Source organism: Enhydra lutris, unplaced genomic scaffold (assembly GCF_002288905.1).
Source record: "Enhydra lutris kenyoni isolate GAN:26980312 unplaced genomic scaffold, ASM228890v2 scaffoldscaffold21, whole genome shotgun sequence".
Classification (NCBI taxonomy): Eukaryota; Metazoa; Chordata; class Mammalia; order Carnivora; family Mustelidae; genus Enhydra; species Enhydra lutris.
Genome location: NW_019154105.1, coordinates 65,635,200 through 65,647,823, shown reverse-complemented (window position 1 = coordinate 65,647,823; position 12,624 = coordinate 65,635,200). Strand labels below are relative to the sequence as shown.

At 52.9% G+C, this 12,624-nt stretch overlaps 1 protein-coding gene and 1 long non-coding RNA gene across 2 annotated transcripts; one reads left to right on the top strand and one right to left on the bottom strand.

Moving 5' to 3' along the window:
* Window positions 1–361: 361 nt before the first annotated feature.
* On the bottom strand, window positions 362–3,975 carry LOC111149110. Its single transcript, XR_002640747.1, has 3 exons — window positions 3,886–3,975; window positions 989–1,096; window positions 362–898 (listed from the first exon to the last, which is right to left on the bottom strand). It is a non-coding gene; the product is annotated as an uncharacterized LOC111149110 (long non-coding RNA).
* A 396-nt stretch (window positions 3,976–4,371) lies between these two features.
* Window positions 4,372–12,486, top strand: LOC111149249 (GrpE like 1, mitochondrial). The gene is made up of 4 exons (XM_022506206.1): window positions 4,372–4,469; window positions 6,938–7,100; window positions 8,328–8,409; window positions 10,870–12,486. Exons 1-4 carry the CDS (start codon window positions 4,411–4,413, stop codon window positions 11,214–11,216), a joined length of 651 nt encoding a protein of 216 aa, XP_022361914.1. The 5' UTR covers window positions 4,372–4,410; the 3' UTR covers window positions 11,217–12,486.
* The last annotated feature ends 138 nt before the right edge of the window (window positions 12,487–12,624 follow it).

Here is a 12,624-nt window from a genome sequence, read left to right as displayed (position 1 = left end):
CTCAGGGGAGAGCCCCACCTCACCCCTGTTCACTGCGGTCCCGCAGGATCACAGCCATCACCTCGAGATCCCTCTGGCTCTGGTTCTGGTTCTGGGCTCGGGACCCATCCAAGCGCAGAGCCAAGAAAAACAAAGAACCCAGCTTCATCACGGGGATTCGAGAGCTGCAGAAGGTAGGGGAAGGCTGATGCGCCAGGGGTTCCCTACTGTTCGTGCCCTCCAACGCCTCTGTAATAATCTCTGTTATTTTTCTAATGAGAAACCATCCCTCCTGCCAATCCTCTCCCACAGCGCTTTTCATGGTTCTGACTTTTTTCTGGCCGATGATGACTTCTACCAACACACAGGAGGGCTCAAAACGCAGGGGGCTGGTGGGGAACAATTTAATCAGCCTTAGATTCAAATTATCTCTCATGTCCACAGGCTTCATAAGAAGCTCTCCCCAGGGTGCGAGGGGCTTGCCGCCTCCTCCCTCCTTCCCCATCCTTCAGGCAAGCCAAGGCCACTGTCTTCCCAGAGAAAACTGCGCCCACGGAGGGCCCTTGACCGCACCTGGAACAGCTGGTTCTAACCGCCTGCTGTCTTTCAAAGTTCTCAGGGACATGCTGTGAGTTCTGTTGTATTCGTGTCTCCCTGTGCAACAGATGGGACTCTTTTTGCAGAAGGTAATTTCAACAGGAACATCTGTGGCCCCTTCTGGTGGCATTTTCTTACCAAGAACATCCTTTCTGCTTAGAGCCAGTGTGCCAGAGACGAGTTGTGGTGAGATCTGCTGCTAGACGACAGGTCCCTCATCCAGGCAAGTCTCCCAGCCTGGGAACCCTGGTTTCCCCTTGGCGGAGGAGTCGGCCACCAAACAAAGCAACAGTCCAAAGTGGGCCAAGAATGAGCGGTGGTGCTGAAAAAGGGAGCAAGGGCTAAGATCAATCTATCCCATGTGCTGAGATCCAAAACATGATCCAATAAAGCCGGTAAATGTAAGGCCCACCTCATGGTATTCTTTGGGGTCTCAGTGCCCCTCCAGGTCTCACAGTGGCAGGTGCCAGCAGGCTGGGCATCCAGGGGGCTCCTTTAGGTTGCTGGTGGAGTCCGGCTCCTGGCAACAGAAAGTCGGAGATCTTCATTTCCTTGCTGACCATCAGCTAAAGGCCGCCCTCTGCTCCCGAAGTCCACACCCTTCCGTCCCTCTCCCACAACCCTTCCATCTCCAAAGTGGCTGTGGCCATGTTCTCACACTTGGAAGCTCTCTGAGGTGGCTTGCTGGAGGAACCTCTCCACTCATCAAGGTCAAGCCCAGCGGACAATCTCCATGAAGGCCAACTGCCTTGGGCTTTTCATTACATCTGCAAAGTGCCTTCAGATCAGCACTGGGATTTGTGTTGGATTGGATAATCAAAGGATGGGTATCTTGAGGCCCAGCTTTAGAATTCTGTCTACCACACCCATTATGCCCCCTCTTTTTTTTAGAGAGAGAGAGAGAGAAGGAAAGCAGGGGAAGGGCAGAGGGAAAGGGAAAGAGAGAACCTTAAGCAGACTCCATGCTCAGTGAGGAGCCCGATGCAGGACTCGATCCCACAATCCTGAGATCATGACTGGAGCTGAAATCGAGAGTCGAACGTTGAACCAACTGAGCCATCCAGACGTCCCTCCCATTTTTTTAATTGGCTTATTTCAGAGTTGGATTAAAGGAGGAAAACCCACATCTGCGCTGAGGGACAATAATAATGCAGTTTGTGGCGGCAGCCAACACTCTGGGGAGATGGACACATGCTGCTGGCTTCCCCTCTGACCGTCAGGTGGAAGCTGAGATTAGTTGAGGAAAACAAGGGAAAGTTCTGCCTTTTTCTGCCTTTGAGACCTTGAACAAGTCACCTAACCTGGCAGGGCTCTGGCCTTTCATCACCTTATTGTGTGCTTACCCAAAAGGACATCCACCCAGAGCCTGGCAGCCACCAGCACTCAGTGGTTAGGAGGGTCACACCCATGGCCCGCATGCCTTTGAGCCATCTGCAGAACCTTCATCCAGGGACACCTTCTTAAACGTCACCCCCTCCTTGTCAGGGGCACCATGCACTGTTGAGCTTGCTTTTCCTGCATCCCCGCCTAGGGCCACCCACGCCCTTTGTGAAGTGTGATCAGTGGGCTGATCTAGGAGTCTTCTCATACAAGCAACTTCCTCTCCATGTGGAGAGGACTTGCACCAAGTTCATGAAGACCTCAAGGAACTAACTACCTTAGCAGGTTCCCAAGAGCAGTGGCAAAATGACCCTTTCGTATGGGACACCCCAGCTCCCTTTTGGAAGTTCCCAGTGTGGCCACGAGGTGGCAGCACAGGCAGATCCCTGCTCAGGGAGATTGCAAGGGGTGGGACAATGGTCAGGATTATGGCTTCCTGGCAAGCCTGGACCAAATGGTGGTTCACTGTCCCCAGCGTGGCCTCGCATTGTGACAAGCTCGTCTCTGTCTCGGGACCTGGTGGCTATAACTCTCTCCTGACTGTCTTCATGCTGCATTGTAAGCTATTTGGGGTGCCCGGACTCCCTCTGAGCCCAAATATGTTAGAAAATGAGTATTTGCTTTTTAAACTTCACAATAAATATAATCCAAGTTTTTGGGCGCCTGGGTGGCTCAGTCGGTTAAGCGTGTCCCTTTAGCTCAGGTCATGGTCCAGAGTCCTGGGATTGAGCTCCCCATCGGGCTCCCTGCTCAGCAGGGAGCCTGTTTCTCCCTCTCCTTCCGCCTCTTCCCCTGCTTGTGTGCTGCTTCTCTCTCAAACAAAAAATTAAAAAATCTTTTTAAAGAAATGATCTCAGTTTTACAGGTGAGCAGATCAAGGATTGTGGCTTGCCCAAGGCCGGTGAGAAACAAGGACATTATCATGCTACATTTTATTAAAGGAAATTTCAAATAAACAAAAGAAGAGTTACAATTTGGACGGTATTCACCATCCAGCCTCAACCATTTTCAACATTTTCTCCTATCTTTTTTTTTTTTTTACAAGAGTATGTATAAGGCAAATTCCAAACACTATGGCAATATAGTGTCAATACTCCGTTTGCATCCCTCAACAAATGGGGCATTTTGACCTAACCACCACACCATTCTCTCTCTGTAACAAGTGTCACGACCTCCTTTACCATTCTGTTTGTATCCAAATTTCCCCTCACCGTGTCACAAATGTCTTTTGTGCAGTTGGTTTTTTCCATCATGATCCACATAAGGTCCTCACATCCATTTAATTGTGTCTTTTAAGCTTTGTCAGACAGTCCTACTTATTTTCTTTTCCTCCGGCCCCTTAACTAATTAATAAACTGGGTCATTCTCCCCCAGAACAGCCCCCATCCCGGATCTGGCGGCTGGCCTCCCCCTGCAGGTGTCGCAGACTACCGTTCAACACCGTCACTACTTATGCGGCGCGCGCGGAGAAAAGCTGGTCCTCCCCGACGTGACTTGCGGGCAGCCCTGCCCCTCCAGGAAGCCACAGCTCCAGCCCCTGCAGCCCAGGCGGCAAGGCGCCCACTGGGTTGCGGCCAGGCGCGCTGGAGCAAGAGCCGGGTCAGAGTTCCGGGGCCCTCGCCGGCCGGACGGACGGCAGCCGAGGGTTAGTGCCTCGGGGCCGGTGATCGAGCAGCAGTGGCCGTTGCCACTTGGGTTCATGACCTTCAGCTGTGTCCCCAGAGCCCCCTAGGCGCCGAGCTCGTCGCCACAATGTGTGTTTTACTCGGAGAAGCGAAGGCACAGCGCAGAGAACCAGTGTCGGCCCGCGTCTCCATCCACCCTCCAGCGTCCACGAGGGCCCATCAGCCCCTGGGTTCCCGCCCCGGCTCTGACAGGAGCCCCCCCTCGGTCCCCACAGCGGACCCGACCCCGCACACTGCCTCTCACCGCGCCCGGCGTCCCGAGAGCCCGCACCGCCCCATCGCGCACACGCAGCGTGCCGAACGCGCTCCCACAGCGATATGCGGCGCAAGCGCCGAAGGGTCGGCTGGACGCGAGTCTCCCGGGCCGAGAGCCGCACTTCCGGCGCCCCGCCCTCCCCACGCTTCGTCCCCATTGGTTTTTCCTGGACCGCGCCCCGCCCACGAGCTTCTCCTCCCACGGTTCCCTTCACCTTTCACCTCCTCACCTTCCGAGCCCCGGAAGCCTCCGACCCCGCCCACCAGGAGGGAAAGAGCTGAGAGCCCGGCGGGGGGAGAGGGGTTGGTGGGGAGTGCTCTGAAGAGGCCCACAGTATTGGTTACTATTGTCTGTCCATCAGAGGAGAAGCGGTTACTGACTGGCTGAAGGGAAGTGGTTGGGCGGGGACGGAGGCACGGAGTCCCCGCGAGTGGCCACGCCCCCGATGGGGCGGACCAGCGGTCTAGGCGCATGCCCAGTGCGTGCGCAGTGGCGGCGGCGGCGGCGGCAGTCATGGCGGCTCGGTGTGTGAGGTTGGCGAGGCAAAGTCTCCCAGCTTACCTGTCTCTCAGGTAAGGCGCGCTCGGCTGCCCGTGGCGGAAGAAGGACGTTGTCCTCAGTGCGGCTTCCACTCAGACCGAGGCCGCGCCGGGGGTCCGGCCCGGAGAGGGGCGTCATGGGCCCCGCGGTTCACCGACGCGGCACGCGGACCCCCCGCCCGGGGCCTGGCCCGCTGCTGGGGCTGAGCGGCCCCGCGTACCGGCCCACGCGCGCTCGCGCCCGGGATCTGGCGGGCCGCCCAAGGCCAGGTCGCGCGCGGGAGCGGGTGCGCGTGCTCGGGCAGCGCCAGGCTTGGTCCGTCGGGCGTTCGGGCTGGTCCCGAACCTCGGCCCGGTTCCTTTCGGAGTGCAGGCCAGAAGCGCGGCGAGGGCTGCCCCGCCATGGAGGGAGCAGTTTAGGTGGACCGTCCCGGGCCCTCCCCCTGTTTGTTCTTTTAGCTAGCGGCCTCTGCCATTCGAAGTCCTAGCTCGAAAGGTAATTTGGCAAGTCTTAGCGTCGCCTTTGCCGGAGGAACGGCTCCGAACCGTGTACTTCACGGAGGAGCTGCTCGGGCCAAACGTTGGGTAGCAGCCGGGCGGAGCCGGAGCTGGACTTCTCTTCGGACGCGCTTGCTCGCGTGGACCGGGAGACCTGGCGGGTGGGGCGAGGATGACCTCCGGTGGTTGGGGGGTCACCCTGTGATTGCCAGCCTCGGAAATTACAGAAAGCAACACATGCGGACAGAGCCTTGAGCACCCGCATTGCCGGGGTTGCTCAGGTAGTCTGTGGTTTTGTATCTGAACTAATTGGAAAGCAGTCACAAAGGTAGCAATAATTTCTGTCCTTGAGAACTAGCTGATTGTGGAAAGAGGCTCAAACGGGGAGTCAGGTGGAGTTCTAGTCCGAACTCTGAGAGGGGGCTAAGCTCTGACTGCCCAGCTGCATTCCCTCCGTGGCTGAGGAGCAGAATAGGTACAGAGGCTGTGACTGTCATATCCAGGAATCAGCACTGCTGAGAAAGACGACCGGCCTCACGACAGCATATGCAGTTGTTAAATTACCAGCCTCTTTAAATCACAGAAATAAAATACAATAAAAGGCTTAATGCACTCCACAGACTAGTGGATCCTTCCATTCTTCTTCAGGCCTAAGACACAGGTATACATACACAGGATTTCTGGTTTGTCCTGACAGAGAGGCTTCATGTTTTGTCTATTTCTCTAAATTGCATTTCGTACCTCCCAGTACATCTGTAGTGTATCCCAGAGGTGAGAGTTTGACATTCTTTTTCACAGCCACAGAATATTCCAGATTGTGGAAGTGACAGTGTGTTCAGCAGTGTCCCCAGCTTGTTGCTGTATTGTGTTGCCATAAACATTCTTGTACACATAGTCTATGTACTGATAGCTCTCCTGTTCTTTGAGGCAGTTCCCTTTATTCTGGGAAGAAGGTTGTACTTTATTTTCAGATTGAAATGTGGTGCCATTAAGAAGAACTCTTAGCAGGGCGCCTGGGTGGCTCAGTCCTTAAGCGTCTGCTTGCAGCTCAGGTCACGATCCCAGAGTCCTGGGATCAAGTCCCACATCAAGCTCCCTACTCTTCCGGGAGACTCCTTCTCCCTCTCCCACCCCCCTGCTTCTGTTCCTTCTCTCACTGTCACTCTTTCTCTGTCAAATAAATAAAATCTTTAAAAAAAGAAGAGGAAGAAGAAGAACTTTTAGAAGAAATCTGAGTTTTAAGCTTAGAGGAGAAATCTGGTCCAGGTGAAGAAGTCTGAGTTTAAGACCATTTTGCCATTCATCAATAACTTTGTGACCTTGGGCTTATCACTTAACCTTTTTCATGTGAGGAACAGATTGGATCAGGTTTTGAGTACGTCCAGTACTGGGTTTAGAGCTCCTTATTTCCCTCTATATATCCCTCTGCTTTCCTATCTCCAGTGTGGACTCCTTATGTGTAACTCTTACCTATTCTTCAGAGCTCCTCCGTACAAAGCCTTTCATTTCCCCAAAGTTATAAACATTCTACTCTGAGCCTCCTAAAGCATGATTCCTTCTTTATCACTTTTAAACCCAAAATCATAATACTTTGTCTGTAGATGCCTTTTTTGACAGTAAGTACCCTATGGGCAGGATCTCTGCCCAGCCCGTCCTTGTCCTCAACATCAGCACGGGACCTCACTTCTCCTAGTAGCTACTCCCTCAATATGTGATGGGTGTGGGTGAGCACACCTCAGAAGGAGCTGTTTGGAACGGGAAGAAGAGGTTAGTTCCGCGGCCTTGGCACAGTGACAAACCCGCTTACACACGGAAAGTTGTATGTAAGTTAGCGCCTTCTGTGCATAATGTACTGTCTGGCTCTGTTAGATCTAAGATAAATTCATTCCCCCTCACAGGTCAGTAGCAAATAGTTTTAAATTATCTCAAGTTTCTAAACTGATACATCAGTCTTTTAAGTCAAAAGTCCAGTCTTAATTCCCAGTGCTATGCATTTGCCTTAGACCATCTCCTCGGCTGCTGTGCACAGCTACAAAACAGAAGAACAGTGGCCAGAACCTGGAAGAGGACGTGGGTCAGAATGAACAGAAGACAGATACTCCTTCCCCAGAGAAGATACTCCTGGACGAGAAGGTCAAGCTAGAAGAGCAGCTGAAGGAGACTGTGGTAAGGTCATGTGGGCTCTTGTGGGAAGTGTGATCTGTTGAGCTCAGGTGGGGTTCTCCAGAGGACCTCTGGCCGGAGGAGGTGGGTCATTTTCCAAAAACTATGGTCGGCTCCTGTAGCAAGTTCCCGCTGAAGAAGGGAGTAGAACTCAAATCCTCTGTGGCTCCAGTTCCGTCATGAGAATCCTCTTTACATGCTGCATAGACGATACCGAGTTAAGATGTGAGGCAGTCTTTACAAGTGAGGAACACGCACCTGGCACTTACGCGGGGTCTGACGGGAAGGCAAGGGCTGGGGCCAGAGGTGGGTTCTGCGGTGCACTCCCAGGGAGGGAGGAGTTCGGGGAACTAGTTGGAAGGACAGATCATTGTTCCACGTGAAAAGGCGTAGGTGGCACAAATCAGGTTCTTTAAGAATTGAAAACACGCTCCTATCAGACACACTCTACTGGATCTGTTTCAACCACCTTATTTACATTAATCTTCACAACACCCGTGGGTCGCCTGTTAGAGCCCCGGTTACAGATGAGGAAACTGAGGCATGGGAAGGTTGGGTAACTTTCCCCAGGTTGCTTAGCTACTGATCGGTGGAACCCAGGTTTGAGCCTCGGGAGCCTTGTTCTAGAATCACCTGTAACTGGAGGACAGGTGGAGGACAGAGGCCCTGGAGCTGAAGTGTGCAGATGCGCGGCCTGGCAGGACAGTTGGTGAGAAACAGAGAGGGTGCAGCATTTGCTGATTGGTACCCAGTCAGTGTTGGGATGGGGCCATTGGGCAGAAGTTGAAAGACGAGGTTCACGGATGGGATTTTCTCCACTCAGTGGGCTGGTGGTTCTAAACCCCTCCCGGAGCTGTGGGCTCTGGGTGCGTCCACCCCAACCAGCATTCTGGGATTCCCTGAAGTGGGAAATTCTATGCGAGTGAGCAGGCCGTCCTAGAGGGGCGATGAGACCGTAAAACCATGAGACTTCCTCATCCTTATCCAGCTGCTCTCTGGGGGCTGTACAGATTCGTGACCCCTTGATGTCATTCCTTGGAAGTGGTGACATGGGTGGACCTTCTTTCTGCTCAGGAAGCAGCGCTGCCTGCTGTCTAAAACGCCAGACATAATGACACGTGTTACTTGTACTTTGACTTGGGATTTGTTCGTATTGCATTTGTTTTCTTACGCATCTGTTCCCTTTTTTATTTGTGCGCATTTCCTCTTTGCCCTTTTTTTATCTTTTAGGAAAAGTATAAGCGAGCTTTGGCAGACACTGAGAACTTGAGGCAGAGGAGCCAGAAATTGGTGGAGGAGGCAAAATTATATGGTAACTTCCAACACTGCTTGCACTGATCCTAGAAAAGTATGGGGCAGGCGGGTGGGGGGCCAGGATGAGGAGGCCAGGGTCGGGGGGACGGCCGGGAGCATTCCCTCCAGCGGGGAGGAGTCCCCAAGGAGCCGAAGCTGCAGCTGTGACCCACACTTAGGATGGCAGGTGTCACTCCTTTGGTGAGGAGTGTGTGTGCATTGCTGTCCCCACGTGGACCTCCGTTAACCTGAGGCCGTCTGAGCCTGCAGATGGTTCCCGCAGGCCAGCCTCTGGATGGGCATTTCCGTGGCTCCCTCTGCAGTCGCACAGGCCAGAGATCGAAGATGCCATCTGCACTGTCAGCATTGGGATGTTTTTGTCACTGTCCTTTACATTTTACATGTGAGATCATTGAGGCTTCACAAGGCTGGGAAGTCACGGTGGCTGTGCTGAGGCCGGTGGCCCCGACTGGTGTCCGCTAAATGTCGGTACGGTTTGAGCACTCGCGGGACCTCCTGTACAGACCGGCAGGCACCCTTCCCCCGCATTCTGGAAGAACCACCTAGGGCTCACAGATGGGAGCTGCTTTGCCCAAGGACAGAAGGCAGGTGCACGGCCTGGTGGAAGCCAGGGTCCAGTCTCATCCACAGGCAGCAGCTAACAGTCTGTTCTTGAAATTCTGCTTATTCCTCTTCCTGGTAACGCCCTTCATTGGTTTCTCATCTGCCTGGCCTCCAGAAGTCTGGGTCCTTCAGGGATTGGGGTCAGGCCTCCCCTCCTCTTGACATCCTTCCCGCGCGACTCACCCTCCTGCGGGCCCACGCACAGGTTCTTTGTGGCTCAGACGTTTGTTCAGAGCTCTGGCCCTGTGTGTCCTTTCGTTTACCCCGCATCTTCACCTGGGTGTCTCACAGGTGCTTTAAACTCCATTTTCCCTTTATCTGTGCTGTCCTTCCTCATTCTGCTAAATGATCCTCTGATCTTGCCCGGTGTTTATTAAGGGCAGGAATCAAGTTCTCTTCTCCTGTCCCAAGGGCACTGAGTGGCTGGCCTCCCAGCTGTCCATTTACCTGGATGGATTGTGGCCAGCTTTGGCGCTCACACCACCACACCCTGGGCCAAAGCAATAAGATACAGTCATTCCTTGCTTTACCACGCTTCATGGATGATGCGGTTTTTGCCAGTTGAAGGTTTATGGCAACGCTCTGTCGCGCAAGCATTTTTCCACCAGCATCTGCTCACTTCCTGTCTCTGTCACATGTCGGGCGAGTCTCACAGCAGTTCCAACACTTGATTGTCACTGTGTTTGTTGTGGCCTGTGACCACACCTCGTTGGAGTCTCAGATGGTTAGCATTTTTGAGCAAAATGTATTTTTTAAGGTATGTGTGTTTTACACATAATACTATTGCACACCTCATAGATTCAGCATAAACGTAATTTCTACATGCATTAAGAACCCCAAAAACTCATTTGACTCCATTTACTGAGCTCCTTACCCTTTCGGGGCAGTCCGCAGCTTGAACCACCGTATCTGTGCCAGATGCCCCAACAGTATGACCACGCCATCCGCCCATTTGGCTGCCCCCTCTGGAACCTTCAGCTCGCCTGGGTCTGCCTCTTCCTGTGCTCTGGCTGCCCGTCAGTCCTCAAATGTTTGGATGACTCTTGAGGCCTTGGTTCACAGACCTCTCCTCTGACTCTCCAGTCTCGATGAAGTCCCTTAGTATAATCGTTCCTCAGCACTGAGGAAAGCTCCCTCGGTGGGACCTGTAATTTTGTCACTCGTAGTTCTTGGATGTCTTGTCTCTGTGTTCCCCGAGGACAGACCGCCCTGCAAGAATCAGCACAGGCTTAATCCGTGATAGATGCCGTGTTTTTAGCAGATAGGTAGAGAGTTTTTGATTTTATTTTCCAGCAGGAGGGGAAAGTGTTGTGAGAAGTTGCCCACAGGTGCTGCCTTGTGGTACAAGGTACCCTTGTGTCCAGTCAGGCCCAGACTTCCATTCAGCATCTGAAGCACTCTCTTGAAAACCACAAACAGTTCGATATAATATGCTGCCTTGAATTTTGAGGGACTTTTCTCCTACCGTGATTTCTTTTGTTAGATTAAAGTTAAAGCTCAGGTGTGTTCTGGGAACTCAGCACAGCAGCCCCTCCCTGGCCTCATGTCCGCGGGGTGTGGTGTTCTGTTGGGTGGCGAGCGCAGTTCTTTAGCCCAGGGAAGGGCTGATGGGGAGATGATTCTGCCCTTCAAGAGCTGTTTATCTTTGTGCCTAACGAGCTCTCGTCTAAACCCAGAAGCTGTGGTGGGGGTTGTGGGGGTTTTGTTTTTTAACACGCCATTGGAATCCAAGGACAAGTGAATGGTTTGAAAGGTTACCGTTGGGGAGGCTATGCGCGCGGCCGGCGGTCTTCTGGCCCTTGGGGTGCCCCATGGCGATGGGGGTGCAGGTGACCATGTCCTTCTCTTCGTTTAGGCATCCAGGGCTTCTGTAAGGACTTGCTGGAGGTCGCAGATATCTTGGAGAAGGCAACGCAGAGTGTCCCGAAGGAGGAGGTCAGAGACGACAATCCTCACCTCAAGAACCTCTACGAGGGGCTCCTGATGACGGAGGTCCAGATCCAGAAGGTGTTCACCAAACACGGCTTGCTGCGGCTGAACCCCGTGGGTGCCAGGTTCGACCCCTACGAGCACGAGGCCCTGTTCCACACGCCAGTGGAGGGCAAGGAGCCCGGCACAGTGGCGCTGGTCAGCAAAGTGGGGTACAAGCTGCACGGGCGCACCCTGAGACCTGCGCTGGTGGGGGTGGTGAAGGCAGCTTAATGGCCTCATGGGGCTCCTGTGGGTTCTTTGCGATCCCGTGCTGTAGCTCTTGAAAGGTTCATCTTTGTGAATACCTTTGACCCTTTTCCTGTCCTTGTTGGAAAGCTTTAGTAACCAGTGGCTAAACAGAAAATGAAGCCGGTTGCAGATGCGTGAATGAACTTAAAATCGGGAGTCTGTTCGTTGATTTTTAATACACCTTTAATCGCTCTACATGCTTAGAGAACAGGCCGGCGGGACACAACTGGACCCTAGAGGGTCAGGAATCATGCTCTAGCTGGTTAAGGCCTAGCGACATCCAGGTACCATAAATGAGTCAATGCCTTCTGGAACCCCACTTGGGCTGCGCGCTGTGGCTCACCGGGTCCCGGGCGCTCAGCCCGAACTTTCCTGTGCAGAAGGGAAGGCAAGAGCTTGAGCGTGTTCTTCCTGCTTAGAAAAGTTTCACCATGCTCTCACTGAAAAACATACGAGTTCATTTGTAATTCGTTACGGTCTAGCAACGAAAATACCCAACTTCCGGCTTCCTTCTGGAGATGGGAAGTGAGCACATGCGCCTGAACAGGTCTCACCAGCTTATTTTGCCCGTTACTGAATTTGACAAAATCAGTCACTTTTACCCTTTTGTTCATCTATTTGCAGAAATGTTCAGATCTCTAGTAGCCACTTACTGATGACCGGAAGGTCTTTTCCCTAGAAAGACGGACTTGCTCAAAATCCGAGGATTGCATACTTCGTACATTTTAAATGTCAATGTTTAATTTTCAGATTTTATTTAAGAGGATTAAAGCCCTAATGTGTTTATTTTCCTACTTTCTGGAAACTGTTTTGTGTACTTTGGTGGAGGAGACCCACCTACACTGAGCAGGATTTCGCTTTCCCGCTCTCGACTCAAATCCCGAAGCCTTGTGCTTGACACTCAGACATGCCACACGTGGTAGCTTCCCCGTGGGAAGGGAGAGCAGGAGGAACGGGGCCTTGGCTGGGGACAGATGTCGCCATCCACGGCCCTGGGGAGGGGACTGGGGACGGGTCCGCACCACTCTGTAGGCCCCTCTGTTGCTCATTCACACAGGGTGTTGAGAGTGGGCGGTTACAGACCAGACAAAAGCCAGCCTCCCGCTGTCTGTGCTGCAGAGAGGTAGGTCTGGGAGCGAAGGTCAACACTCTTAATTCATTTACTACGTAAGAAAGGGGGGGCAGTCGACTTTGCTTGTAATTTTGAAAGATGTAGGTAGTATTTGAATAATTAAAAATTTAATTTATACTATTTCAAAGTATTTTCCTCTTTTCTGTGAAGCAGTCTTCATAAGTTTGTTGGTCACAAACTTGCCCCAGAGCCGCAGGCAGCGTAGTGCACTGAAAAAACCCACCAGGGTCAGAGCTCTGCGAGGGCCTTGCGTCACCT